Source organism: Numenius arquata, chromosome 2 (genome assembly GCF_964106895.1).
Source record: "Numenius arquata chromosome 2, bNumArq3.hap1.1, whole genome shotgun sequence".
NCBI classification, from domain to species: domain Eukaryota; kingdom Metazoa; phylum Chordata; class Aves; order Charadriiformes; family Scolopacidae; genus Numenius; species Numenius arquata.
In genome coordinates, this window is record NC_133577.1 from 61,853,787 (window position 1) to 61,881,569 (window position 27,783).

The 27,783-nt window shown below is 39.0% G+C and overlaps 1 protein-coding gene across 1 annotated transcript in view; it reads right to left on the reverse strand.

Annotated features, from left to right (window-relative positions):
- PIK3C2G (phosphatidylinositol-4-phosphate 3-kinase catalytic subunit type 2 gamma) overlaps positions 1-27,783 on the reverse strand; it is a 214,836-nt gene that overhangs the window by 76,481 nt on the left and 110,572 nt on the right. Inside the window, exons 18-22 of the mRNA XM_074167982.1 lie at positions 9,489-9,669; positions 8,008-8,115; positions 5,633-5,725; positions 3,362-3,491; positions 1,107-1,243 (exon numbers count right to left, since the gene is read on the reverse strand). Of these exons, the coding sequence (XP_074024083.1) occupies positions 1,107-1,243; positions 3,362-3,491; positions 5,633-5,725; positions 8,008-8,115; positions 9,489-9,669 (649 nt within the window). The remainder of the gene's footprint in view (positions 1-1,106; positions 1,244-3,361; positions 3,492-5,632; positions 5,726-8,007; positions 8,116-9,488; positions 9,670-27,783) is intronic.

A 27,783-nucleotide genomic window follows, 5' to 3' on the forward strand; every position in this document is an offset into this window, starting at 1 on the left:
CATTTTATATGTTCAAAAAATTGAAAGAAAATGGGTAGAAATTGATTTTAGAATACCCCACATTAATAGTAGTTTTAACAAACTGCAGCTGCAGTAAGAAATCAGGTTCTCATCAATAACTAATAGCCTTTCACTTCTCAACTGAAATGTTGGCTGCACTTCTACCATAACACTATAAACATATAAACTTGTAAAAAGAAAATCTGTAAAGATTGTTCCTTTTTAATTGAATCAAGATGATATATTAGGAATTCAAGTACTCTTACTGAAAACGTGGAAAAACAAATGCCTATGGAATAATTACAAAATTACTTAAGTTTATCAAATATATTTTTGCTATATATAGACTAATAAACTTCTATAAAAGCACTTCATTTTCAGATTGGTAAATACTCAAGTCTCCCCTTTAAATTTAAAATTTTGGCTAGTAATCTACTGTGGGCACAGAATAGGGTTTTAAAAATCATTGCAGCAACATAAACATTAAAAGATTTTTCATAAGCCTTAGAACATGCTTGGCCAACAAAAAAGTGAATAGAAAGAGATCCTTTCAAAGGGAAATATCTGCTTCTATAAATAAAATTTCCAATTTTCTGGCTCATGCATAATGCCTAGTTTCATAAAATCAGATGCATTACATGAGATCCCATAACGTGATATGAAAAGCATGATCTTTTGTATCATATGACTAGATAGTTTTGATAAAACAGCTTTGTAAAACTATTAGTATTGACATGGTCATGTCCAAATACAGGAAATCCACGAGATTTTTCATAGTTTATATAAAGTAAAGTATTCAGAGAGTCGACCTAAAAAATAAATGCTTTGGAAGTCTCTACTTAATTTCTGCTTCAGCTCTTCATTTTACTACTATATTTCAAAACATCCCTATGACATGTTTCTATAGAAAATGTATTACAATGCACCTGATCCAAGCAATATCTGCTTAGAAAGCGAGTGGCATTTAAGTCAATTCCCTGGCTTCTATGCATGCGAGTTGTTTGTCTTGAGTCTGAGTCATTTGTTTTTGCTGCTTACTGCCATTTGGTTTCTTTTTTCCCCATGGTAAAACATGAAATGTATAATAACCTTCTTTATGAAGTTACCTCTTGGTAACTTGATTCCACAGGATGGTGATGACGGAACCATTTTTTAATTGTGTTTTCTTTCAATGGTCCTATCAGACCAGACTCCCTGTGGATCTTCGCTAGTGTGGTAGCATCTGGCACCATCTGTACCAATCCTAATCAGACAGAAAAGAGTTCACATGAAAAACCTTCAACTTTAAAAAGATATGAAGACCATCAACGCGTATTGCATATTGTTGGATCATTCCATGCAGAAAAACATACATGCTTAAAAGTTTATAAAATATTGAATGCAATAGAAAATAAAGATCAGGACTTTTTTTCTCTTTCTCTTAGGAAACAAAAACCAAAGGACACTTAGTAAAAACTGGCAGTTCTGCGAAAGAGAAATAAAGCCACCAAAACCAATATTGTGGACATAACTGCCTCAAGGTACCAACAAGGCCAACAACTCAACAAGATTCAAAGTGGGTAGAATATGTACACAACCAACCAAAAACCTATTAAAAAGAAAGACTGGATATTTGCTATGAAATAAAAAGTTGTTTCATATGTTTTTGTCGCCAAGAATGCTACACAAATTTTTCTGCAGCATGCGATGCTGATCACAGCTGGCAGAGAGGATACTAGATAGTGCAGAAATTAGCCTGATCCAAGATGACATAAACTGGGACTTTGAAGTGCAGAGAAAAGCCAAGCATTTTGCGATGCTTCACTTGAATCCTCTGTCTCTACAGCATGCACTTAATTCCTCTTTTGGAACTGAGACCTGGCTTGCCAGCCTTCTGTCCCTGTGTGTGGTCCCCTGGCACGTCATCCCGCAACTCTGCATTACAGGAAGGACTTCCTCTAACAATTTCAGTTGGTAACAGACTCCTCTACAATATCACACCTGGAAAGTGGCATCCTACCAGTGCTTTATCTGCTTTTTACATGTATGTGAAAAGTGATTTCCACATTCCCATGACTATGAAATTATCTTCTCCTGTCTCCCCTGTGTGGAAAAGGTGGACCACGGAGCAAGTTGTTAGACTAGGATTTGGAAGACTTGGGTACACAAGCCTACTTAAACACATGTCCCATATGCCCACGGGTGTGTCACTTAGGGACTTATCCTTAATTATCCTTAATCATTAACTGTAAACTAATCATAAACACTTCTGCAACTCATATGGAAAGACATTGTGTGGGAAATCTGTCACACACAGAGGTTTTCTGCTGCTGTGGTGCTGAAAGGAAGAGACTGTCTGGCAGAGGATGTTATTTGCAGATGATCTCTGTATCTTTCTTGGCAAAAATCAAATTAAGTGTTAGTATGTAAGAGACACTATAATATTATGTTCAGAAATAGTATGCTTGCCTTTGAAGCAGAAGTTTTAAGCTTTGAATCCCATGTCTGCAAAGAAGGGAGGAGTCTTTTTCAGGTCACCTTAACCACCCTCCATGTGTGTGACTTCATCTATGCATTCTCCTAGCTCCTTCAGATCATTCATCCTCTCTCATTTTCTCTTTGTGGCTCAGAAAGAAATGAATTTTGGGGTTGGGTTGGGGTTTTTTTGATAGTTTTTGTATAGCAGGTAATCTGGATACATCAGTCTTCTATTTGTGCATGGATTATTTTCAGTAAAAGATTTGGAGAGTCAGTAAAAATAGAAAGCTTATTGCTGTCAGTAAATTTCTTCAGCAAGCAATTGGTATCCCTGCTACAGCTCTGCTATAACAACCATAAAAGAGAGAATAAAGCTTTCAGATGAGTCAGGCCTGCCCTAAGCAGCATAAATTGCAAGAGTAATATTTCAAAATCAACACTGCGAAGCTGTCATCGCTCGTCTACAGGTACTTTCTGTAGCCACATGCATCTAAGATCATTTAAGCAACTATGCAGGATCACACTGGATTAAAACTTTAGTAGCTATGACCAATCTTCTCCAAAGCTCTCTTTTTGATGTGTGAAGTTACTTTTAAGAATGTCATGTTAGCTGATGATGTTGAGGCTTTTGGAAAATTCTAGCTTAAGTTGCTACAAAATTCACTGAGCTTGGTTGTCCTTTTGCTGGAGAGGCGGAATGAATAAATAAAATGAACATTCAGGAGTAGGCAAGTGTACAATTTAGGGCCTGAGTAACAGAAATTCTGAGCACTTTTTTTTCTTTAAGGGAGAAGATAAATAAGACACCCATGAAAAAAAAAGTTAAAGGGACTATTTTTTATACCCTTATTTATATGAGATATGGATAATGTAATTCAGTTAAATTTCAGAGTGTAAAACTGACCGTGGCCTTTTCCTGTAGATAAACACCTGTAAATGATCATTTGCATATCCAGTCCCTCTTGGAGCCAAATGTTGTCCATCACTCGAATAATTTGCAGAACCAGCATATCTTGACGTAGATCATCGCCTATCTGAAAATTGCACAGAAAAATCCAGGTTTCTCCTTCAATATCAGACAGAAACAACTTCCTATTTCATTTGGATTCTTTCCCTCACTGAAACAGCTATGTTCACTTTACAGTAAATCCCTCTTGTTTTTCTTCAAAGTTGCTACTTATCTTTCTGTGTCAGAAGAGGACAGAGTAAATGGTACACATAGGCAGAAACGGTTTTGGCAGCCACAGAGATGGTAACAAAGGCTCCCCGATTAACTGCAGCCTTTCTGCTTATTATTCCTATGTAATTATTAGAGTTTGAAAATTTAATCCGGAGGTAGGATCCTAATTTAGTTACTTTTTAAAGTCTACCTAATGCTAGATCCCTTTTCACAAATGACAGCATTTTTCTAATGTTAAGCTTCACAACTTGGTATTTACAGCAGGCTGAAAAGGAATTTTATCATGAATTTATATTTTATCCACGACATGATTAATTTTCAGTTTCAAACAGTGATGCAGTGTTGACTCTCTCCCCATGGACTTGGTCAAACAACAATCTTAGTGAAACAGGGCTTTAATTGTAGCCACAAGAGGTAATGAAGAGATTATCTCCAACCATGGCTGAGTAAATGGCCTGTGAAAACAAAAGTCCAGCTTTTTTTGTTGCCCCTTGCCCACCCCATCTAAAATACATGTGACTTTTACTGGTATTTTTAAGTGCTTTATTCTTTTTATATAAGCATTCCAATCCACAGACTTTTACTGCCCTGAAATAAGTACTCGAGGAGACATAAATTATTGTTTAAAAAAAAAAAAATCAAAATCTATTTTTCTTTCATTTAAAGGTAATCTTAACTCCAATTAGTTCTTCTTAGTACCTAAACCTGAGAAAAATCTCATTCTCGCCACTTACGTTCCTTCCCTCCCTCACATATACAGTCAGTAAACAATTTAGTACGACATCAGTGTTTATCATTTTATGTATGCATTACCCACCATGAATAAACAACGGCACTATAGTACAAGTAAAAGATGCTATAACACAATGGTTTGCTGACAGGAGAAGGTGATGTCAGCTATAATACCTCTACAGCAACTGGACAGTTAGTTGTTTGTCAACTGCCCCATTACCGGGCAGGGAAAATACTGTGTAGGTATAGGCACAAGTGTATAAATGCCCCATGAACAAGGCATTTGCTCAAGCTGCTCAAGTAAGGTTCAGATTGGATATTAGGAAAAATTTTTACACTGAAAGGGTTATTAAGCATTGGAACGGGCTGCCCAGGGAAGTGGTTGAGTCACCATTCCTGGCGGTATTTAAAAGACGGGCAGACGCAGTGCTTACAGATATGGTTTAGTGATGGGTTTTGTCAGTGTTAGGCTGACGGTTGGACTAGATGATCTGAAAGGTCCCTTCCAACCTAGACAATTCTATGATTCTATGATTTTGTGTCCATCAGCCATTTTATGAGCTTCAGTGTTCTTCTCTAAAAACAGTACTCACTGTTATGGAAGACTTTTGATCTTTTGAAAGAGAAGTAACATTAGATCGCATGTATTGTCTTTTGTTGATGGACACAGCACTGTCCTGAACTCTGAAGCTTTGAAGGTGACAACTGGAAAATAAACTGGAGTTCGTTTTCAGAGTCAGTTCCTCCAAGTAACTCCAATGAGACCCAGCTCCTCTGCTGTTCCCTCCACCTCCCTTTTCCTCAGCCCATTTCCAATGCTGCCTGATAGGGGCTGAAATAGTTCTGTGTAGCAAATGCAGCCTCTAACACTCCAGTATTTTGATTTGTTAGAGACATATGGACATGGCTACTGGATTCAGTCATTCTGGACTATCTCTTCTCCGAGACGTGCCCTCTGGCTTCAGTGTGGTAAATAAACCAGGTGTAAAATATAAACTTCATATTTTAGCCTGCTTGCCTCCACAAAATAAAAAAAAAAAACTTCAAGAAGTCATCAGATTCTCTGCCGATCAAAAAGTTGATACTTCAGTGCACTGCCTCAGCATATTCCATTAAAAGTTCTGGTATCAAACATAATTGGGAAAAATGAACAGCAGAGCCAAATCAAACATTCTTAGACTCGAGGTTTAAAATATAAATTAGCTGAATTTCAAATCAACATTTTTCATACAAAAGGAACTAAGGATTAGAGGAAGAACATACCTTAAAAATAACATTGATGTTTCCACTTGGAGCATTTGCATTGATGAAGGAGATTTTTAACGGGAAAGCATTGGACGTAAAATATGAACATGACTTCAGGGAAAAAAAGATGAGAGAGATGAACAATAGTGTCACATATACAAAACATCAGGCTAATACAATACTTGCAGAAAAAGTACCATCTTTAAATACTGCTCAGTAGCACTGATAACAAAAATAAATAATTCTTGATATTACTGACTGTTTAATTGGGTGAGGAAAATGACAACTTATTTTTCCCAGACAATTTGCTTCACTCAATAATCAGATTATATGAATGAATAATATTTTCTGTACTAACTGTTTTTCATTTTCACCAGGTCTATTAACGATAAACTTCGTCTGGAACTGAGTGGACAAAGTACATAAGACTGATGTAATGAGTAATCTGTAAAGCATTGAAAAGCCTTTAGTCCTATTATTTTCTGAAAAAAATGCCCAATAATACAAACTTTATGGAAGGAAAAAACCTGCTAATTTCTTTGGTGACCTCACCTTGGCTGAAAATACAGGAAATTCTGAAAATCACAATCTATTTTATGCAGAATTTATCTTAATTAAACATAAACTCTGACTTCTCATGCCCTACAGCTCTTTCCACCTGAAGACCTTAAAGGGTTTCAAAAAGCATTAATGAGCCAAGCACTGCAAATCCTGTGTGAGTTAGAGTGGTATTATCATCATCATTAAAAAAAAAGGGGGGTTGGAGGGGAACCCACTGAAAAAACAACCAAAGACAATGGTAAATTAATGGCCTGGTTTCTAGAAATAATGAGCACCCCACAGGAGCTACCACTGTCCTTAGTGGCTGGAGTGCAATGGAGGCTAATTTGAACAAAAACGCTACTAGACACAGCTGCCTCTTGCTTTTCATCTAAACATCTCAAAAGCATGGTACAAGCATGCAAATATTGTCTTGGCCGCATCATACCTCTGCAATGTGCAACCGCTATTATTGATGATGAAATCCTGACCCTCTATGGAATTTCGCCAATTGAAATGTCTCAATAAATGCTTGAAAGGTTACTGTGGGATAACGCATTACCGAGAGAGCTGGGAGCAGTGCTTGCTATGAGTAAAATCAATAGATGATACCAAAGTGAATTAAATGTAGGTAATTATAAGCACTTAAAAATGCTAATTTCCATGATTATACTGACATACAGTTCAATCAAGAAGCTGCATATATTTATAGCAAGATAATGGCCTATAATGGTGTAAGAAAAATGAAAAAAAAAAAAAAAAAATCTCTCTTCAGATTTAAACATTTTGTATCCGTCCAGGCAAGCTGGTGCAGTATAAATAGCATGACTGTATGGTGAGATACCTTCCCATTAGTTGTTATTTCCAAAAAGCCTGAAAGCAGTGAGAAGCAGCAGGCTTCAAATTCTTCTGACTCGTATCATACACAATTGGGCCAAACCTGCAGGGTGCTGGAAGACCTCTGTTCTCAGCGAGATCAAGGCTGAATAGCAATTACTTGGAGAATCACAGGTCAAAGGCAATTGAAGGGATCAGCACCTCTTAGAATCAGGTCCACTGTGGATAATGAGCCAGAGCACAAAAATAGAGCACAAATTGCTGTAATTAGGCAGCTATAACTGGTAATACATATGGCTCTTCAGGTTTGTTTTCTCTTGCTGCTGGGTACTTTTTTCTTCTCCAGAGCTGGAATGGCTTATTCCTGGCATAATATTGTTTATGAGAACATTTCTAATCAATGAATAACTGAATCTTAGGACTGTGGTCAAAGTATAGTCAAGTAACACTGAAGAGCATTGATGTTCCCTTACTTTTAAGACATTTTTAATAGGGGTCATAGACACAGGTAAGTTACTGTGAATTTTTAATATTTTAGCAGTTCTCAGTCACGTGCCTCATCTCACCTCAGTGAAAAGAGAGCTAGCTTGAGACCTTTAGCTGCTCCCAGCTAATGACAGGGGAGAGTCCTCGATGAGAAAAAATCTGCCACAAAGAGCTACCTGGGCAGGACGGTAACCAGGTCTCAGCTTCAGGGGACCAAGGTGCTCTTGCCCACCCCAACAGGGCAGCTGAGCCGGGAGCAGGCTGCTCTGAGTTTGAAATCTCTGCTGCCGCAAGGCGAGACACGCGTGCATCACCACCCACCCCACCAGACCCCTTCACCTCTGCCTCCAACCAAGGGCCCCCCCAGTTCGAAGGGGATTAGGATGGATGTCAGTTTACCAGATGACTCACGCTTAACACCAGAAAGATTATTTCCCAGTCAATGCAGCCATTCACTCCCCCTTCCCCTCTATACTTAAAAAAAAAAAAAGTTAATTACAAATGTAATCCGTTGCGTGAGCTATACTTACATCTGCCTCTATGCCTTGGACAACAAGTGCGGGATTCAGGGGCAGCCGACAAACCTTTACCTCCTGGAAGAACTGCTGAAGTCTGATGAGTTCCACCTTTAACACCTCCTGCAACACGCGAATCATTATGGTAACATGAAAGAACATAACAGCAGCTTTTAAGCCGTTTACTGTCTTTCTGTATTTTAAACAAGCAGTACAGTTTCTGGAGCTAGTAGCATCCACGTAACCTTATAACAGCTAATGAGGTGACACTGAGGGGCAGCTATTAAAAATAAGAACTGTTATTTTACTCCAGGTTCATGCTTTTACCGTCTAGGTGCACTACCAGTTCATGCTGTCATGTAGGTTCAGATTCAATACCCCTCATTAGGGGCTGATTAGCCTTGCACCTGCTCTGCTGCATCTCATATCTTTTTTGCCTTGCTCGACAACTTCACAGTTTGTTGCTTGTTGCCTCAACACTGTGATCTCCCTCGTCTGACTGTAGGTGTGTTAACTGCAAGGTTTGGGAGTTTCTCAGTATCACAGTAACTACAGCCTTGAGATTAATCTCTAAAATCTGAATTATGCATGCAGTAATGCATAATGTATCACTACTATTTCTTTCTCTTTACACGGATTTTTGTCTTTGCAAATACTTTTTGTCTTTTTACTTCCATGTTTGCTTTGCTGCTCTCAGTGGCAACACAGAGTTTTCTGAAAAATCCTTTGAAAATCTTTGGATCCTTAACAAGGCAAAAAGAGTTCATGGTAACTTTCATGATAACCAGCAGCGGCAGGTATATTTTTATTTGGCTCTTTGGTCTGTCTTGCCGAGATCTCAGCAAGCAACAGTTTTACACATCAGGTAAGTAACAACAGCTGTCTCAGAAAATTAACAGTTTTGAATTGGCTATATACCTACGTGATACAAAAGCCGCACCTGCTGGAGAAGAAGACTGCAAGCCTTCTACTGCCAGGAATGCATCTCTGTAGATATATTTATAGTATTAATTGCTGAATACTATATTTGAGATATTAAGTATAGTCCCCTCCGGTTGGCTTTGCTAAGAAATGAGGATGTTCAGCCTGCGAAGGACAACTCTTAGCTAAGTTTTCAAAAAACACTGCAGCTCTACAGGAGGCAAATATATTGGGATGAGGTGCTGAATGTGAGCGTTCCTTTCAGTAAAATGTTAACCAGCTTTGTGGCCACTGTTTCTGGCCACCTCCAAGACTGGCTGAGAAACCATTAATGAAGGAATTTAAATGGCTTAAAAGATCTGCTGACCTTGAGAGTAACAGCGATGAGAGTTGGTCCATTAACTACGTATGTTTTACTTTTTTTCAGAGCAGCACAAAATTTTACAAATTTTAGTCAAATCTTGGGTTAGTTTATGTAAAGGGCATTATAGCAAAGACCTGTCACCTTAGAAAAAATAAAATAACCTGAAGGAACTTAGATGAAAGGGGGGAGTGGGGGGTAATTTTTAACAAACCTTTCTTTTTGGGTCACTGGCAGCTTTTACTTTTTTGGCAATGTCTTCCAGAATTCTGAGAAGTTTCCCCTCCTTAGAAAACTCATTGTTCAGGGATTTTCCAGCACAGAATTGGAGAGCAGCCAGTAGTTTCTGATACCAGTTTTTGAAATGAACTTCATTCTGTGCATTCTTCAACAGCCTGAAGGAAGGAGGGGAAAAAAACATCTGTGTATCTAAAACTGATTTTTATTTTATATCACCTCTAGCAGGAACAATAAATGCACTCCAGACTAATCTGTATTTGGTGACTTTGGGCAGCAGAGAATGAAAAAAAATGTTGTTTATTTGTTGGCAGTACTCAAGTCCCATTTGATAACTAATGAGATTCCGAGTGTGTTGAATCAATAGGAACCTGCCATTTCTTATTGTCACACATAGTGCAGTGCCTGTATTGCTTCTTATTTCTGCAAGAAAAGTTTAAAAAGTGAAAATAAGTTGTATTTTTTGAAGTCCAGTCTCAAATAGACATCTCTAAATTTATTCTTTTTTTTTTTTTTCCTCCTGCCAGTACACTCACACAATCAAGCACATCTTTCAGCTAGGAGGTGCATTTAAAGACCATTTTCGTAACAGATGTATCATCAGTTCTAGAAAATTTCACTGTTTTAAGTCAAGCAGACATTTCTGAAATTGGCTATACTGTTAAAAAGAGTGAAATGAGCCCACTTTATTCCTTTCTTTACTGCTAAGTGTTGGTCTAGAGTAAAAACTCAACTTTTAGTTCTACTGAAGTTTGTAAAAGCTTTGGAACTAGAGTTATTACCAACATAAAAGTCAGAAATAAAACCAAAAACATACTTTTTTTTGTTTCATGTTTACCATGCAGTCTTCTCTGATTACAAATTTACTTGAGCCAGGAAAGCTGTGGAGTTTAGAGGGTTTTTTAGTTAATTGAATTGATCCCTGGGAAACTTTTCCCTTATGTGGGTCAGAGGTTTTGTACACATTTGATTTATTTTTATAAGCGTAGATGGAAAAAACAGCTTTATATTGCTACTAACATCCTGCCCATCGCCTGGGATTTCCCTTTGCTTGAGGGACTGATGAACTGCTCTTTGCTTTTGTCTGAACTTTCCTTCCCACAACTTCATCCTTAACAACATCTCAAACCTTAAATTCCTTCTAAGTGTCTGAATCTTAATGCAGTTTCCCTTACCTGATGAGGTTACTAAAATCTAACAAATAATGTTAGTTTTCACAGGACAGAAATCAGAGCAGCTGTTGATTTTCAAGGCACATCATGTATGAATATGTCACATAACAAAAAGCAAGAACAATATATATATATCGAGCACTGATATTTAAAGGTAAAAAATCATAATTGCTATAGACGCTTCAAATCCTTCAAATCACATATAAGGCATTACAATATTGCTATTGCAGCTCATGCATCTTTTGGTGATGAGGAATTCTTGTCATCATCAAGGCAATGATCCTTCTAGGTCCTCTTTTCCTATATAATCCAATGCAGAATAATATCACCTACTGGTTTCTGAAAAGTCTTTCCAGTTACACAAAACCTCTGAACATCTAAGGGTTTATAAATAATGAAAAATCTTAAAAGAATGTGTGGTGTTTCTATCAGAAATGCCTAGACATGAAAGGGAAGAGATACGATAATTTTATCATCAGTACTCTCTGGAGGAGATTGAAATGACATTTCTTCCTGTAGACTAGTAAAAACAAATAATTACTTTTTGGATTGGAAAGAAATACAAATTGTCATTGAAGTTCCTGGTGGAAGGCAAACCCCAGCACACTGGGATAAGAATACAGAGGGAGCTGTATTCTTATCCTGAACCCTCCACAAACTGAAGAAGTCTGAGAACACACGCATATATGGCAGTGGGTAAACTATGTCTTCAAGATTTCAAGCAGAGTAAGTCCAAGATTCCACAGGATGGGATTCATTTGCTTAAATGTAGATACCTTGTGCCATTTTAGATATCCTAGAAAATCCTATTTGGCCTCCAGCTGCTGCCTTGGAAGGGCATGGGTCTACTAGAGGCAATATTTCATGTTTTCCACTCCCATGCAGATGTCTCAGACACCCTATGCTGTGTAAAATAACCAATGTTTAGGGTACTGAATCACACTCTGCAGTGGCTTTTTAGCTCAGTTATAGGCAAACATGGTGATTTGAAACAAAAACATACTCTCTCCACTTCAACAGCAATTTAGGAACAGGTTTGGTGATTATTTTTTAAACAAAAGCATTACTGGCACAGTCCAAACTGTCACAGGAGCAAGAGTTTTAGCCTACCGAAGCAGAGCTCAGCTCAGTCTAAGTGCAGCTGAACAGCTTGCCTTTCTCTTAGAGCACAGGCAGAATGAACTTGTTCACTTCTGCCCTGCAAAGACAAGTGCAAGTGAACCTAAGAAAAGACGACATCACTGTGACATCTATTTTGAACTGGCCAGGTTATGTTGGTGCAGAATCTTCCATCTGCACCTAGCCTTGCATTGGAATCAGCTCCTGAGTATCTAAATCATATTCATTCACCTACTCCATTTTTAATGGTACATATTTAGGGAATCCAGAAAGGCTACCTCTTTGAGATGTCTCTTTAATCCTCTCAGATATACAGAATATTAAAGCAACTTTTATTTCTCTAAAATGAAAGGCTTAGGATTTCACATACAGGAAGCAAAATAGCAAAACCAAAATGCTTTCCTATTTTAAACAGAGCGACTCTCTGCATAAGGCAGATCAACTTAGAAGATCCATTTTTTGATTATTCTTATGGCTGAGTGTTCACAGAAAATAAGCTTATATACACACATAATATAAAGATTTCTTTTTGACCTAAGAAAGGATTACGGGCCAGATCCATGTGCCTTATGCATAAGGTGTACACGAGGACCGAGGGTAGAGTCTGAATAGTCTCACACGTGCTCGAGCCCGGTCTATGGGGAAAGCAGGGGCAGTCATCATGCGCTCACCGGTAAAATCCATTTCCATGGCAGCTGCAGCCCAGCACACACTCCTCAGTCTGAACACATGGCAGTTTTTGACAGTGCATGTGCTTCCTCAGCAGCCCGATGAGGGACTTGGGGCTCTGCACTCAAAATGTGTCTGGCGACTGCAATACAGGCTCCTTCTGCCTGCCCACTGGGGTAACTATGCTTTTAAAAGCCTGTAGACCTTAATTTGCAAAATGATTTGGATTAACTGGGTCTGACTTTTATATTCATTTTATAAAAGCAGTCCCAAGGAGGATACAAAGGACAGCTTTTAATGTGATGACTCATTGTAGGCTTCGATGAAATGTTTATTCAACAACTGAACAAATATGCAGTTGTAATTCTGTCTTCCCAGTTTCCTGGCCCACACATCTTCATCCTGCCGTTGCCAGAACTCAGCGGAGATAGGGAAGTCTGCAACCTCTGAGGATGCAGGATGGAGAAATGCTCAAGATACTAATGAAATTTTCAAGTTAGGACAGGATGCCTAGCTGTGACAGAGGAAGACAAAGTTGCAATGATTTAAAACTCAAGGCTGCCAGTAAGGAAACCTGTGAAATTTTGTTTGTTTGTTTGTTTGTGTTTTTTTTTCTGAGAATTTTCACAATTTTCTGCAAGACAGAACTCAATAAAAAAGCTTGGCTTTATGCCAGGTCTATGCAGAGGATCTCACGCCTCACAACAGGGAGATGTCCTCACTCTTCAGGGTTCTCTGATTTTAGACGAACGCTGTCGTTCTCAGCAAGGCCAGGGTAATTCAGATACACTGCCCCAAGGTCATTTTCTGGGAAATAGCACAATGGTGCTGGAAACAGAAGGATGCTGACCTGAAATTTAGTAAAGAAACAAACTAGACTACCCTTGCTTAGCAGCAGTCAGAGGGTCCCAGTCAGACACTGGGGTGCCCCAAAAGATGTTCCCTGCTTCCTTCTTGTCGTGGTTTGGGCCAGGCTGGTCAAACCAGGACACTTCCGCAGGCAGCTGCTTCTCTTCCTTTCTTCATGCACCAGCTCCGTGCCTGCAAGCTGGCTCCAACCCCATTTTCTGGCACTCACAGCTGCAGAAACACATGTCTACCAGGTACGGAAACACAAGTGGGCTGGAGAGATTTTTGTCATGGGGCAGAAGGGAAGATGGGGTTGAATCAGGCTGAGTTGGCTGCTGTGTCAGAGAAGGAGAAACAGGGCTAAAAGCAGCTGCTATGGAGAAAAGGAAAACTGAAAAAAAAAAAAAAAAAAAAAGAAAAACAAAGGAAGGAAAGGAATGAGATTGAATGGATCTTGGTACCAAAACAGGTGAGCTGGCTTCATTCTCCTTCTGCGGTGTGGGAAGACAGGGAAATTGGTGCTCCAAAGGCCTTGCAGCAGACACAGTCTACTCTCCGAGGTGGATTTGGCAGACAAGCGGAAGAGTGAGGCTGCTCAGACAACTCTGCTGCTTGAACATCTGCTCCTTGTCTCCTTCAGAAAGAGGAGCAGGGTGAACCAGAGATGAATGCCTGACAGAGCAGGTCAGCTTGCAGGTAGCCTGTTAAACCACACTGTAGCAAAAGAAACCCAAGAAAAGGCCGGAATCTCCAGTATCTTATTGCAGGCTTAGCCCCTACCTCCTATGAAAGAGTGAAGCACAGTTTGAGAGGGTTATTTACACGTGGCATCAAAGTCAGAGTAGTGACCCTAGTTAATTCGTTTCCAAGGGATGTCTGGTATTTATTACACAAAAGCTGTGCCCCATACGGTCTTTGCTTAAGGTGTTTTTAATTCAGAGACACACCATGAAAATGAGGGTTTTTAAGGTGAGTGCTGAGATACTTACTGTCGTTAGTCAACCTTTGGTAAACCTGACCAAGGAAGTCAATATGCTTTGTTGTAAAGGTGTATTTTATGCTAGTTTTCAGTTTCACTAAGCAGAACGAGTCACAGAAGAAGAGAACATTAGTACAAGACTGCTGATCATTGTAAGAATAATTGTCTTTAAAGGATTCTCCACAGCCCTTTGTAGCAAAGATTAGCACACAAACACGCTTCTCTACCACTGCACAGCTTCCATGCCTGAGGTTGCCACCTGTCTTGATTTTCATTAGCCATCCTGCAACACTCCTAAGATGTCCTTTGTGCTTTATTGTGCCATGGAGCTATGGCACACACCTGAAGCATACAACTGATTTCATTTTCGACTCCTTGAAAACATTTTACTGCTTGCCTTCTTAAACAGGAGAATAAGTAACAGGGGTGGTCTGCCAGTGGGGCTGCATTTGGATTTTGCAGCTTCTTAAGTCCCACTGCAAGTCACCCGCAGACACAAGGATGAGAGAGAGAACAAAAATGCGCAGCTGAAGATTTATACCTCCATCTAGCCTGTGATGGGCCATGAGGACGGGTGGGCAACTGTTGCTATTAACTACTCAGTTGCAAGTAAAACGTTTCTTAGTTTTTTCTTTTATCTTTCCAAGGTTAGGTTGGACAAGGTTTTTACTTCCTTGCCAGTGATAACGGGAATAATGCCTTTGATAGAGATATCAACATAGCAAGAACTGCACAAACACTGGGAACTCCAACGTATTCCAGATTCTAAGAAGTACCTGTCGCCCTCCATCCCCTATGCTCACAACTCCCCTTAGTCCTCTGCAGAGTACAGCCAAGTCTGCAGAACTCATCTTTTTCACTTGCAAGCTGGTCCGCTCAGGTGCAGCCTCTTTAGATGCAGCCAAATTCTAAGGCAGCAGAGTGCCAAGCTGCCAAATACAACTATGGCTTTTCTGATGTCTTTGCCAGTGCCTAGGATGGATGACTGAGCTTGCTGAAGCTCCCAGGAACGTGTCTGTAAGATGGCAGCTATTGCTTCAGAGAAGAGAAAGGAACACTTGCACATGTTGCAATGTGATCTCTGTTCCCAGCCTCCTTCACAGCCTTGGTGAGATAAGCCTTCAATGGGCAGCAAAGTTTAATGTCATTAACCTTGCTGGAAAGCCTTGAAGTGGCTCTGTTCTTCATGGTCCTTTGTTATTCAAGAGAAACATACTGGCTATCTCTGTCAACTTCCTTTAAAAATAGATACAGGATAATACCTCCCTTTTGAAACTAACCACAAATTCTAGAAAAGTGTGATTTATGTACTACAAGTCAGAAAGGAACACAGGGAAAACAACAGCACCATTCTGTATAGACTTATTGGGGCATGGCAATCAACAAAGCCACGGATGTAAAAACTAACAACTAAAAAGCACAAAACGCCCAACATGTTGAGAACAACACAATTTCTGCAGGGGAGAATGGGGAGCAAAGTCAATTAGGCAGAAGAGTTAATGTACAACAAAGATGGAAGGGACACAGCAGTTCTCCCAAGTGACTGCAGGACTGAGCATTTCCCATAGCTTTACAGAAACACAGTGCGAGACCACCCACTTGACTGGAAGGACCAGGACTGAACTCCCTTTCACTCTCCCTTTCTTTGACCAAGTACAAAGGCGGCAGAGAGGGAGAGGCACAAGAGGGCTGGCAGAACTCTGCCTCATCTGCTGATCTTTCTTCTCTTCTCTCTTTCTATTCTAGAACAAGAAGAGAATGAAAGTTTACATGTCTTGAGTAGACTGAGCGAAGCGTGGTACCATATTTTCTCTGAATCTTTCTACCCAAGTAAGTCTCCAGGATGGAAGAGCAGCAGCTGTTCAGTAGCTTGCAGCACCTGCCCACTTTTGGCTCTTCACATCTCTCCTGGAAGACACCTGCAGTCAGCTTCACCTGCTGCTTCTCGTATAACAGAGCTGCTTTTATAGACTCATTTTTCAAAGCATTACCCTTGAAAGGAAAACACCTCTCTTTAAAGTGAAATTTTGTTTTAAAAGGCCATGTGATACATTTGCTTTTGTTTCTCTGATTCTTTTTTATAGCATAACTTAGAACAGATGTCTAACATGTTGGTCTCCCAATAAAAAATTGTTGCAGACTTATTATAAAGTATGCTGGTTAGGCTTGAGAAATGCATTTCTATGGGAGCCAAGGGACTAGTTGCCATTATTTGTTAATCTTCTCCCAAGGCAACACAGTTTGCATCCAGACAAATCACTTGATCCAGTAGATTCAGTCAACCCAGTTCCCCCCACTCTCACTGAATGCCATAACTGCGGAACGCGTGTCCTGCTGACTCACAAAAATTTAGCAGATCAGTGAAAACAAAGGCTATGCTACGCTATGCAAGTAAGTTACCAAATCCTGCTAAGGCTGCCTAGCAGAAAAACGTTTTATTTGATACATAGTATAGTTAGTTGCACACACTTCTGTATTAGAAAATAAAGCTCAGATAAAGCCGCTTTTGTCTGGAGAAGAAGGAGGAGTGACCTTGAAAATGAACCGCACCAAGGATTAATAGGAGAGTATAATCATGCACCGGTACCACTATCTCTACCAGAGAGTAGATGCTACCAGGTCTAAGCAAGAAACGATCACCCTCAGAACATGTCTTCTCCAACTTCTTGAATGGATGTGTTATCATCCACATAAATGCTACACGAATCACATCGTAAAAAGAAGCATCTGTCTCTTTCTGTTCCAGTTTAAGAAACAAAACAAATCCAACACCGAAACTCCCCTGAATTGTTAGCAAAGTTTGGCTCTTTCTAGTCAGCTCCTCTTCATTGGGTGGGGTCTGCAAGCAGCAGAGGACTGAATTTATTAACACACTATCACAAACACAAAAAATACCTGCAGCAGAACACCAACATAACAGAACTAGTGCTTGTTTCCAACAGTATACAACAGTGCTGACACCGGATAACTTCAGAATCCGTTGAGTGAGGGTTCACAGCCCACCAAAGATCCCACCCTAATAAAGTGTCAATACAAAGCTACAGAAATGAAATGCCTTCACCTTAAAGTGTCATTAATGCTAAGAGTGACTTAAGCTCAGGATTGCAACTATAGGTCTATCTGTGCTCTATTAGCACAAAAAACCACCACTGTGTCAGTAAAGAGAATCAAAGAGAATGACTAACCCTCCCTTTCCAAAACCTGTATTCAGAATTAAACAAAACAAACAAACAAACAAACAAAAACCCCAACTAACAAATGTATTGCATTTAATCTCTGCATAAAGATTATCAATGGGGCAGTATTGTTTTGCATTCAATGAGAAGCTTGGCATTTAAGTCTGGCACTTATTTTAGAAAGTCTGGTTCCATCTTTGCCTGTGCTTTCTTCACGTGACTAGATATGTCCCTGTCTGTGCTTGTTTCAAAATTGTGGATTTTCTCCTCAGAACAAATGCCATGCTTTTGTCAGAATGTCATCTTACTTACACCAGCATCAGCAAGGCTGAAAGCTACAAATCATTTATCTTTGTAATAGCTTAGAGTCCATTTGAGGCACAGAAACTGAAACACACCATTCATTCCAGGCATAACAGAAATTGTTGTATTCTTCCCAGTGGGTAAGTGCATTGGAAGCTTGCAATGAATGGGATTAGATGGGATAATCACCACTAAAATAAGCAGACCCAATGGCTTTAATGGGATGATGTCCAAATATGCCAGCAATTAATCGGATACAGGAGGTGACTAAGATACTCTACTTTCAAACCATATAAATAAAAAACAAAATTAATCCAGGTTCAAGCAATCCACTAGAGCCGGTGGAGTTGCTTTGTACTGTATCTCAATTTAGGCCACAGTTATCACACCAATACACTGAGGAGAATGTGAAAATGTCTTTTGTCATCTATTGTTTGGGTAGTTCATGTCTACCAAAATGGCTTTGAATAGCTTCCGTATCTTCCCATTAGCTTCGCAGCTGTAAGGAAAAATCCCTCATGATGCTATACAACAAAACGTATGACACAGAACTAATTCTGTATCATTCTGCATGCACTGGGCAACCCCGATTTACATGAAACTGCAGAATTAAACCAGAGTTACGCTGCAACTCTTTGGTTAACTTCACTTTTAAAAGCTATATACAATTTTTTCTTTTTTTTTTTTTTTTTTTTTTTTTTTTTACTTTGTTTACATACTAATATAGAAGTAGCTTCAGGGATAAAACTAAATTTGTCTTTCTACAAGGTCATTATGGCCTTTGGCTGCTCTTATTAGGAGCAGTTCCAGATTTTATTCATGCATTCTGAGCCAGATCTGTACTTTATAATCCTAGAGTTTTCAGATTACTGTTGTTATGACTCACCCTGGTCATAGGGAGGGAGGGGTTTGGTTTTTGAGGTGGGGGGAACTGGAACAGAGCGTGACATTGTTTTGCAAGAATTATGTCATTCAAAAGAATTTCTACTCCATCTTGAGATGGGCTATTAGTTTTTCTATTTGCTCTGCACTCAGTTACAAGAATTTGCTTTGCTTAACACTGTCTACAATCAAAGCTGTTATCTTTCAACTAGAGTCTCGGATTTTTACAGACAAGGTGCTCAGAAGCCAACAGGAGAGCAAGGATAGATGAGATTCGATACACTCCAGATACATGCAGAGATAACATTTCTTTTAAGACAGTCTCACTTGTACCTCTCTGGAAGAACCTGCCTGTAGATCCATTGTGTTGTAAGCACAGGTAACACAGGTGCAAGAAGAATCAGAATCCTTATTCCCACATTACTTCCTGACATGTCTGTCTCTTCTGGATCTTTACTTTCACCTGGACATCTCTGCTCTAGCTAGTGGCCCTGCTTATCTTCTTTTCCCAATATCTAACCAAGGGAACTTTTTTTGAGATCACTGCCTACACAGGAGTAGGGAGGTATAATGAGCCTTCATCAGGTACTGCTTTAGGCGTTTCAGCAATGACAGTCTAATTACAAGATTGCAAAACTTTCTGTTTTAAGTATTCCTCTCATATCCGACATAATATGTTTTCTGTAAGATGTCGAGTCTTCTTTTTCTGGCAATTTGCCATGTGGCATCTCATTAGAGAAGCCTGCTGAAGAGTACAGCTTCAGTAGTAGGACCAATGCCGCACAACAACAAAGGATGCATGGATCAGACCGTCAGATCACAGCAACTTGTTACCTCTGTGCATGTGTGGTGTGACTTTGTCAAAGGAATAACTTTGATAGAACCTCCATAGCTCAAATAAAGTGGCATCATGAAGACATATGGTCCTTTACACTTCAAAAATAACTAGCAAAACTCACGTGTTTTCAGGGAACAGAAGAGAGAGAACCAGACTTTTCAGTTGCGGAGTCTCTAGAGTCCCAGTAATGCCTTTTCATCTTTTCATGATTCTGACTCTTATAAGGAAGAAATCTCTTTACTCCTTATGCATAAGGCTATTCTGCAGTCTTCCTCAAACAAGATGATACCTACCATGTTTTCATTTAACTAAAGCAGAGGAGGCCATGAGAGACGGCTCTTGTCATCTCATTCCTGTCAGTAGCAGGACAGAAGAACAAGCATCTACATTGTAAAGAAGAGTGTTTCTATGATCTTCATACCCTTTCTTTCTTCCTCTCCGGTTTTATTCTTCTTTCTCTTTTTTTGGTCTCTATTCATTCTTCTCTCCTCCTTATATATAGCAATAGTATCTTTTGCAACGGTAGGAGAGGAAAGCAGAGCAGGGAAGGAAATATCTTCAGACTCCTCTTTTTTAAATACTGGTCTTGTTCTGATCTTCCTCCTGTTTTACCACTTTACTGCCACCAAATATTGGCTTTGTAAAAAGAGAAGTGGGAACTTGAAGCTAAGATCATGTACCAGGGAAAGCTTGCTGTAAGATATTAGTAAGAGAAAACTTTTCTTTTTTAGTTGGCCCAAGGGTATTTTCCTAGTCGTCAGCTGGCCTAGTTACCATGGAAAACAGAGGAGCTGGAGGGCAAGCACAGTAGGAAAGTGAGGCATAGACCTATGTGAAATTAGGTTGGCTGAGTTTGCAGAGCCTTGCTGAAATTAATCTCTCATTTCAGACAGCTTGTTGCTCTTTTGTTGCTGGTTAGTAGATGATAAGTTTCATCTAGGTTTACAAGTCCATCTTAGCTCTGCTGAGACACGTTCAACCGTGGGACCAGATCTGAATAAACTTTGGAATAAGCTAAATTCCCTTTTAGTGAACCCCTAACAAGAAGGCATTACTTCTTAAGCTTTTATCAAGAAAATCTTACATGACTCTCTTCAGATCAAACCATGTAGTCTTGGGGTTAAAATTCATAGATTTTAATGTCAGAAGAATTTAAAGGCAGATTAGGAATGACAATCCATCTTGAATTCCTGATTTTACTTGCTGGGTGACCTTGGCAAAATTTTTAAATTTTTCTATGCTTTTGTTTTCCTTTTTGAAAGAGAAAAGGATTATTTACTGTCTCATAGGATGCTGTGTTTGTAAGCTGCTCTTATGCCACAGACGTAAATGTCATGGCGAATAGGGCTGTTTAATAACATTGCCACCTCCTTCCCAAGTGGTTCTTATATAGCCAGCATTTTTCAATCATATGGGAGAAAATAGCAGCCCCAGGCATTTTTTTTTACTCATGAGAAAAGCAGAAATAAGATTTAGTTGTTGTGATGAAAAGTTCAGCTCTAGTTCCAAGATTCCCAATCACATTTGTGGAAGTATTATTGTAGTAAGCAGATGTCATATTTCCATATGTCCTGAGTCAGGTGAAGAGTGGAGTGTGCTCTCCAGGGGCAGTTACTGCATTAGCAGAATAAATATAGATCAGCCATCTGACACAAAATGCTGCCGGGACTTTGAAACTCACTGGCTCTGCTACAGGTATCTTTCTTGTACTCAAAGTGCTGTTCTCATGCTCAGTCCATGTGAGGGTGCAGCTGGGTAGCAGACAGAGAGGCAAAAATCATAACGTTCCTTCCTTCTCCCACCATACACATGCTCGCTCACTTTTTATTTCGTGAATATGCCCGAATCAAGCACATTTCTCCTTAGCTGTGTACTCCGTTGAGTGAGCAAAAATCTGTGTGTGCCAAAAATTAATATGGATAAGTGCCATATTATTTCTACCAGCTAAGTGGTGGCAGCACTCACAAGGGTGGCAGCCGTGGGTGAGCCTTGCAGAGCCAGGCAAATTGTTGTTTAAATTTCCTTTAAATTGCTGTTTAAAAAACTCCTGATGATAAACCAGGGGAACAGCTGAAGACTGCATGTGTCAGCTTTAAAATGATCCAAAAAATTCTATTAAAATGAATCGTTATTTAAGTATTATTTAAGTGTATTTAAGTATTTCATACCATGACCAAGCAAAGTACTTCTCAGGGACACACAGCACAAAGCACTGACAATTGCAAGAAAATTTGCCACGATGGCTGCTTAAATTCACTTCAACAAACTGCCCTATCAACAAAAACACATACAGGAGATCTGTGGGTTATACAAGTCACTCAGAAGCTGGCTAAGCAGTACATATTAGAAAAGTTTAATTAATAAAAATGCTTCTCCTGATAGAAATCATCACACACAGTGGAATGACATTATGAAGAAGGTTAAGTAGAAGAATAAATACTGACTTCTAATACCAGACTCAACAAAGGAAATGTTACAGGTCAAAGTAGAAATTAGCTGAGCTATGTAAGCAGAGTTTTATCAGCTGTTGTTATGCCAAGCCCTAAGAAGCGTTGAAATCTTGCTTACTGTCAGACCTGCTCTGTGCCTAGTGCTCACACCATAATTATTACAGGGAGCAATCCCTTATTTCCCGGACAGAACCCCACTTCCCTTGCTGAAGTACAAAACAAGGTCTTCCTTCAGTTAAAAATGTATAATGTGTTACAGCACTCATGACGAGAGAATGTTCTTTAAATTAATCCCTGCCCATGGATTTGGCTCTGGAAATCCCTGTTCAATCCCTTCTGCATTAGCCAAGATGGCAGCTGCCATACTAAAGCTAATGAGCCTGATTAATATCAATTCAGTAAATTAAATTTTTTCCAGACATCAGATAATTTTTTACTAATCCAGACATTTATACTCATTTAATATCAGCTGACATAATTTCTCATTTAACACTAATTGAAAACTACAGGTTTCTTATTCCAAAGAGCATTTTTTGTCACTTATAACTTATGGGTTTTTATACAGCTGTATTTCAAATAATATCATCATCAAATTTTATGTTTTCTGCCTAGCTGCAGAACTTTTATACCCAAGAACATGACTAGTGATGTGGGCAGAATGGAACAATCAGGTTATTTCTCTTAAAGGTTTTCACTGAAACAAACGAATACAAAAGTATAAGAAACAACTCTTCATACAAATAGTGTTTCACTTAGTCCCTCTAAGTTTTGATGGTTTTTTCCTAAATAATTTGGGGTTTGTTCAACTTGCCTTCAGGCTTGGTTTTGCTTCAAATGCTGCGGAAGAAAGCGCACATCCCTACTGCTATGCCATTTGCTCTTATTCTAATGTAAAAGATAAAATCCCTCACTAGCTACAACCAAAGTCAATATTTATATATCAAGGAACTGACAAGAGGTAGGAGGAAGCACACTTCATTACACTTCTGGGTGAAAGGTAAAATAACATTTGTGCAACGGAGCGTTTGCAGTGGCCCAACACTGTCATCACTGATGGCAATCGGAATTCCTTGGGGCTGAACGTATCATCTGACCATTTTTGTCTGTCTGGGGTCCTGTCCTGTGGTTTTCACCACGATACTGTCTTTCAGCTGTAACGTGACCTGTGTGGAACACCACTGAAAGTTACTGATGAAAGTCTCCATCCAACAGATGATACCTATTACCAAGTTGCTTATTTAGGAAACACTCGTATCGTTCTCAATGCTTCCTGAGATGAGATGCTATATAAGGGTCACCCTGATGGCTCAAGGATTGAAGGACTGTGGAAACTGAAATCAGTAAACAAGCCAAGACACTTACAGAATTCATTTGTAACTCACAGAAGCATGTAATAGCTGACATGAGGAGGGACCTCCGCAGGTCCTCTGGTCTGTTCCCTGTTCAAAGCAGGTCTGATAGTGGATCAGGTTGTTCAAAGGGCTTGGCCTCAGCAACAGGTTGGGAGAGTTCCAGAGTCAGGGTGCAACTGAGCCATATGATGATGAGGCCCCACAACATGAAGCGGTTTCAAAAGATATGACGTAATGACAGGCAGGCCTTCAAGGATACAGTGGTTCACCTTAGGAAGACTTAAAATTCTGCTGACCGTCCTAACTTTTTGGAAATAATAGCCTGAATAAGTAGGCAAAAAACTGCATTTCTAAGTTGCGAATACCACTCTAGTCTGCCTTCAGTCACATCTTGCAATTTCTGGCACTTGTAGCTGGGGCCCAACTGTCACAGGAACAGCAAATACTTCAGGATTTCTGTGATATAGATCAATTTTAGGGTATGAACAAAGTCTCCATATTATTCTTTACACTGTCTAAATCACATCAGCCAAAACTAGTCTTGGATACAGAATAGCAGAGACTGGGGTTTTGCCTCTGCCACTGCCTGGACAACATTCTCTTGCGTGTTTGCAACGCAAAAAAATGTAAGAGCTTCTTTCTCTTAATGAACTGCCGACTATTTACTTGCCACTATTTGGCCTACAGTCTTCCAGGTTCTTAGAAAAGCTATGTGAGGCAAAGGAGGACAGTTCCGTCAGTCAGGATTTGTGTGAAATGATCAAGTATGAGTCTCCGGTGGCTCCTCTGAAAGGGAAGTTAATGACTGTTTGTTTTCTAGAATCAATAACTTAGACTGAGATAGAAGCACAGAGTGGTTACATGTCTAGGCACAAGGGTCTCCAGAGGAACATGTAGCAATATAGGCAATCAAATCAAAATTACACTATATAGAAAGGGGAGAGTAACAGCACAGGTTATACTTGGGAATAATGCTTTCTTGTGGAAGCAGTTCTAGATCTCCCAGTTCTCTCAGGAGGTCTTCACCTGAATCTAAACTTCACAGCTGGGAAAAATTAACTCTTATTTCTTAGAGAACACAGCAGAACTATATTACTGTACTACTTATCTCTGCTCTCCTCGCTGCTTTGCACATTACACCTTCTACCCGTTTCCAAGTAAATCCTGAAGAAGGCTTCAGTTTCCATACACGTAACACCATATATTAGATTATGAAGACTGCATGCCATAAAGCAAGTGCACCAGTGTATGCATATCTGTAAATATAAGAACACCACTGCATACATGTGAGAAAGGGCTGGTCTGGGAATGGAGCATAAGGAGGCCTTGGGGGAACAGTTATTTTAATTTCACTGGATTATAGACCGTGAACAATTGCTGGGGGAAGGTGAACATGAAAACTGAGCACTTATGTAAGGGGAAAAAAAAAAAGATTTTTTTTTTTTTTTTTTTAAATCTACTTGGATATAAGCCCTGCTACACAAGCTAGAAAAATGAAGAGTAAGAAGCATAAAACAGGATTTTATTGAGAGAGATGCTGAGGGCTGCTTTGTTGTTTACACTGAAATACTTCAAGTCACCTTTTATATCTAAGGATTTGAACTTTCCAAGCCATCTATTAGATGAGATGAGAAAGGAAATCTCAGTTTATGAGAGAGGGATGGTGCTGATCTGAAAAGATCATCCACATGTGTATGTGCCATTGCTTCTTTATTCAAGTGACTATTAAAATTTTGTTACTATGCTATATTATTATAATACCCATCTCAGCACACTCTCTCCTTTTAATGATGAGGACCTTACTATTCTTAGTCTTAATAACAAGACGGTTCATTTACTTGCTCATTTGCTATGGTTTATCTAGATCCTTACAAGGGAAGCAAGAACAGTTAGCAGTAGAGAAATCCTTTTTTTAGTTTGGGCCAGGCAATCTCTAAAAGCCATCTCCCAAAACATCTCAAAATTGACCACCTCTGCAGTTCTTCTCATCATTAATAATGTTAATAACATTAACAAAAAGTGTTGGCGTTTCTTTCGTGTCTATTAATCCTCACAACAGAAACTGCACCACCTTAGAGCTGTAAAAGCTGCATTGCGCTCTGCTCACATGGCTCAACCACACCTTGGAAATTTGAAAATCTAATTTGAAAATTTGAAATCTAATTTTTTTCCTGACAAGACCAACAGCCAGCATTTTATTTTGCTTCTGTCTACTAAAATTCTGAACTGAGTAGAAACAAAGTATGAATAGAAACAGATTTGTATTCACCTTTCAAAATTTTCAGTGGAGGTAATTTGTATTAGCTCTTTGAAAGAAAGATAGACAAATGAAAAACAACAGCTACTGCAGCACTGAAGCTTTGATCAAATTTACAACCAAATAATTTCCCATATGTTTATCCTGTCTTAAACCCCACCCTCCACTTAATAATACCTTTTTTTTAATTTTTTTTTTTTTTTAACATAAGCAAATGGGTTTTCCCTCAAGTAAGAGCCATCAATGAACAGCAGCCAGGTGACATATGGTGCAGGTGAGACACCAATGGTATTTCATAAATCATTATGTTTAAAAGAGAGTGTGTTTTCAAGCTAAGAAGTAAGACAATCTGTTAATGATTTAGGATTGAGGAGTCCAGATGAACACCAAGAGGAGATGTACCTCATATAACCCCTTTTGTATTAGGGATTGTCTTAAAATCCGCGTTGCATCTCCTCTAGGTTGAGTTAAAAAAATGCTGGTGACTTGTTTCGGAATGAATGGGGTACTTCTCAACAATAGGGTGGGGGGAGGAGATAAATAATTCAAAATAGCTCAATGTGGCACTCATTGGGTTACCTCAGCCACGAGTCTCTACTTTCACATCTCCAGTGACTAGCATAAGTATTAAGACTTTTTTTTTTTTTCAACTTCATCTGTCACTTTGGATACCATCTGAATGTTTGCATCTAAGTTTAACGTCTCTGTGAAGAGCTTTGATTTTGATGAACATTTTTCAAAATATTCAGGGAAAAATTCCTTACTGACAACTTTACTGTAATCCTTCAACCACAGAATTATTTCAGTAAAACTACCACTATTGATGTAATATTGTGGTAACATATCTCTGAATATCTTTATATAGGAATAATGGCCTTTCAGCGACAAAAGTCAATTCTTGTAGCCTGATTTTCTTCCTGAAACAACGAAATAACGTCATGAACTTTACCGAACAGTATTCTGTGTATTTGATAGACACGACAGTGGAAGCTAAAGAACAATCCAGCTGTCCGTCTTTTGACTGAGATGTCTACTGGTTGTACAAATTATTGGATAGAGTTTTACAGGCGTTAGATTTGGAAGGAATCTTAATTCCTTTAGATTCACTGCTCGCTTTCTGTTATTTAATTTAAAGGACCAACATACGTGAGTTTTAACCAAGTGGGTTTGCCAAGAGAACACTGAATGAGACGATGTGAGACATGGTCCGTTGCATAATTCTCTTGCTTAAAAGGAGGTTATTACAACACGTTAGCAGCGTTGTTCAAGCAAAAAAGCCAAGCAAAGACAACCCATCCGACAGTTCTTTCTTTCCTCTCTCAGCTTATTTTTAATTTGGTCCCTGTCCAAATGACAACATTATGATTACAGAGTAATATACCATTTAGTATGGATGAGTATTCAGAAAGCAATTAATGCTTAAGGAAATATTTTTAAACAGCAAGGGTTTTATGAATTTAATCCTGAAATACTCATCATCTGCAAATACCTAAAAATACTGACTTATAACAACTCTGCACTGTTGACCCCAGAAGACCTTTTATCAATCCTTCCCTCTCTCCTCCCTATAAATATTGCCTTTTATTGTAGTTTTTGATACAATTTTTTTTTTTTAAATTTAAAACCTGTCAATAATTATATTTGGTTTTAGATTAGGGATTTGTTTTCTCAGAAAAAATTCCCATTAGTTACAAAGTAATTTTCTGTTAAATCATGTACTGATGGAACATATTCAACAAAGCATAATTCATGAGTCTCCTTTTTCCAATGTCACAGTCATTTAGACAAAGTTCCAAGGCCCAGCTTTCATTCTGGTGGAAAATGATGATTAAGCCTAGAAATATTAACCACAGAAACACACAACCAATAGTAATGTTATTATGAGCAATAATTCATTACACTGAATGTCCTGTACCCACTTGAAGCCTCTCTCTGTTTATCCATTCTTTTCCCTGAAGATATCACTGAAAGTGTTCAGAAATAGGAATGACTTATTGAACTGCAACCTGTCAGACAAGGCTGCGATCAACTGCATGATAACTATAAATGAGGACTCCCAACATATCAGTCCAAGAAACTCAGAGCCTGCACTGCATTTATTCAAATCATGCAGTAAGAACTTTGTGACACGCATTCAAAGAAAACTGGATTGAAAAGAACTCTCTAGGGTAGCTCAAGACAAATTTTTGCCAAAAACTGGTTCAAACAGCTATAGTTAAAACACAA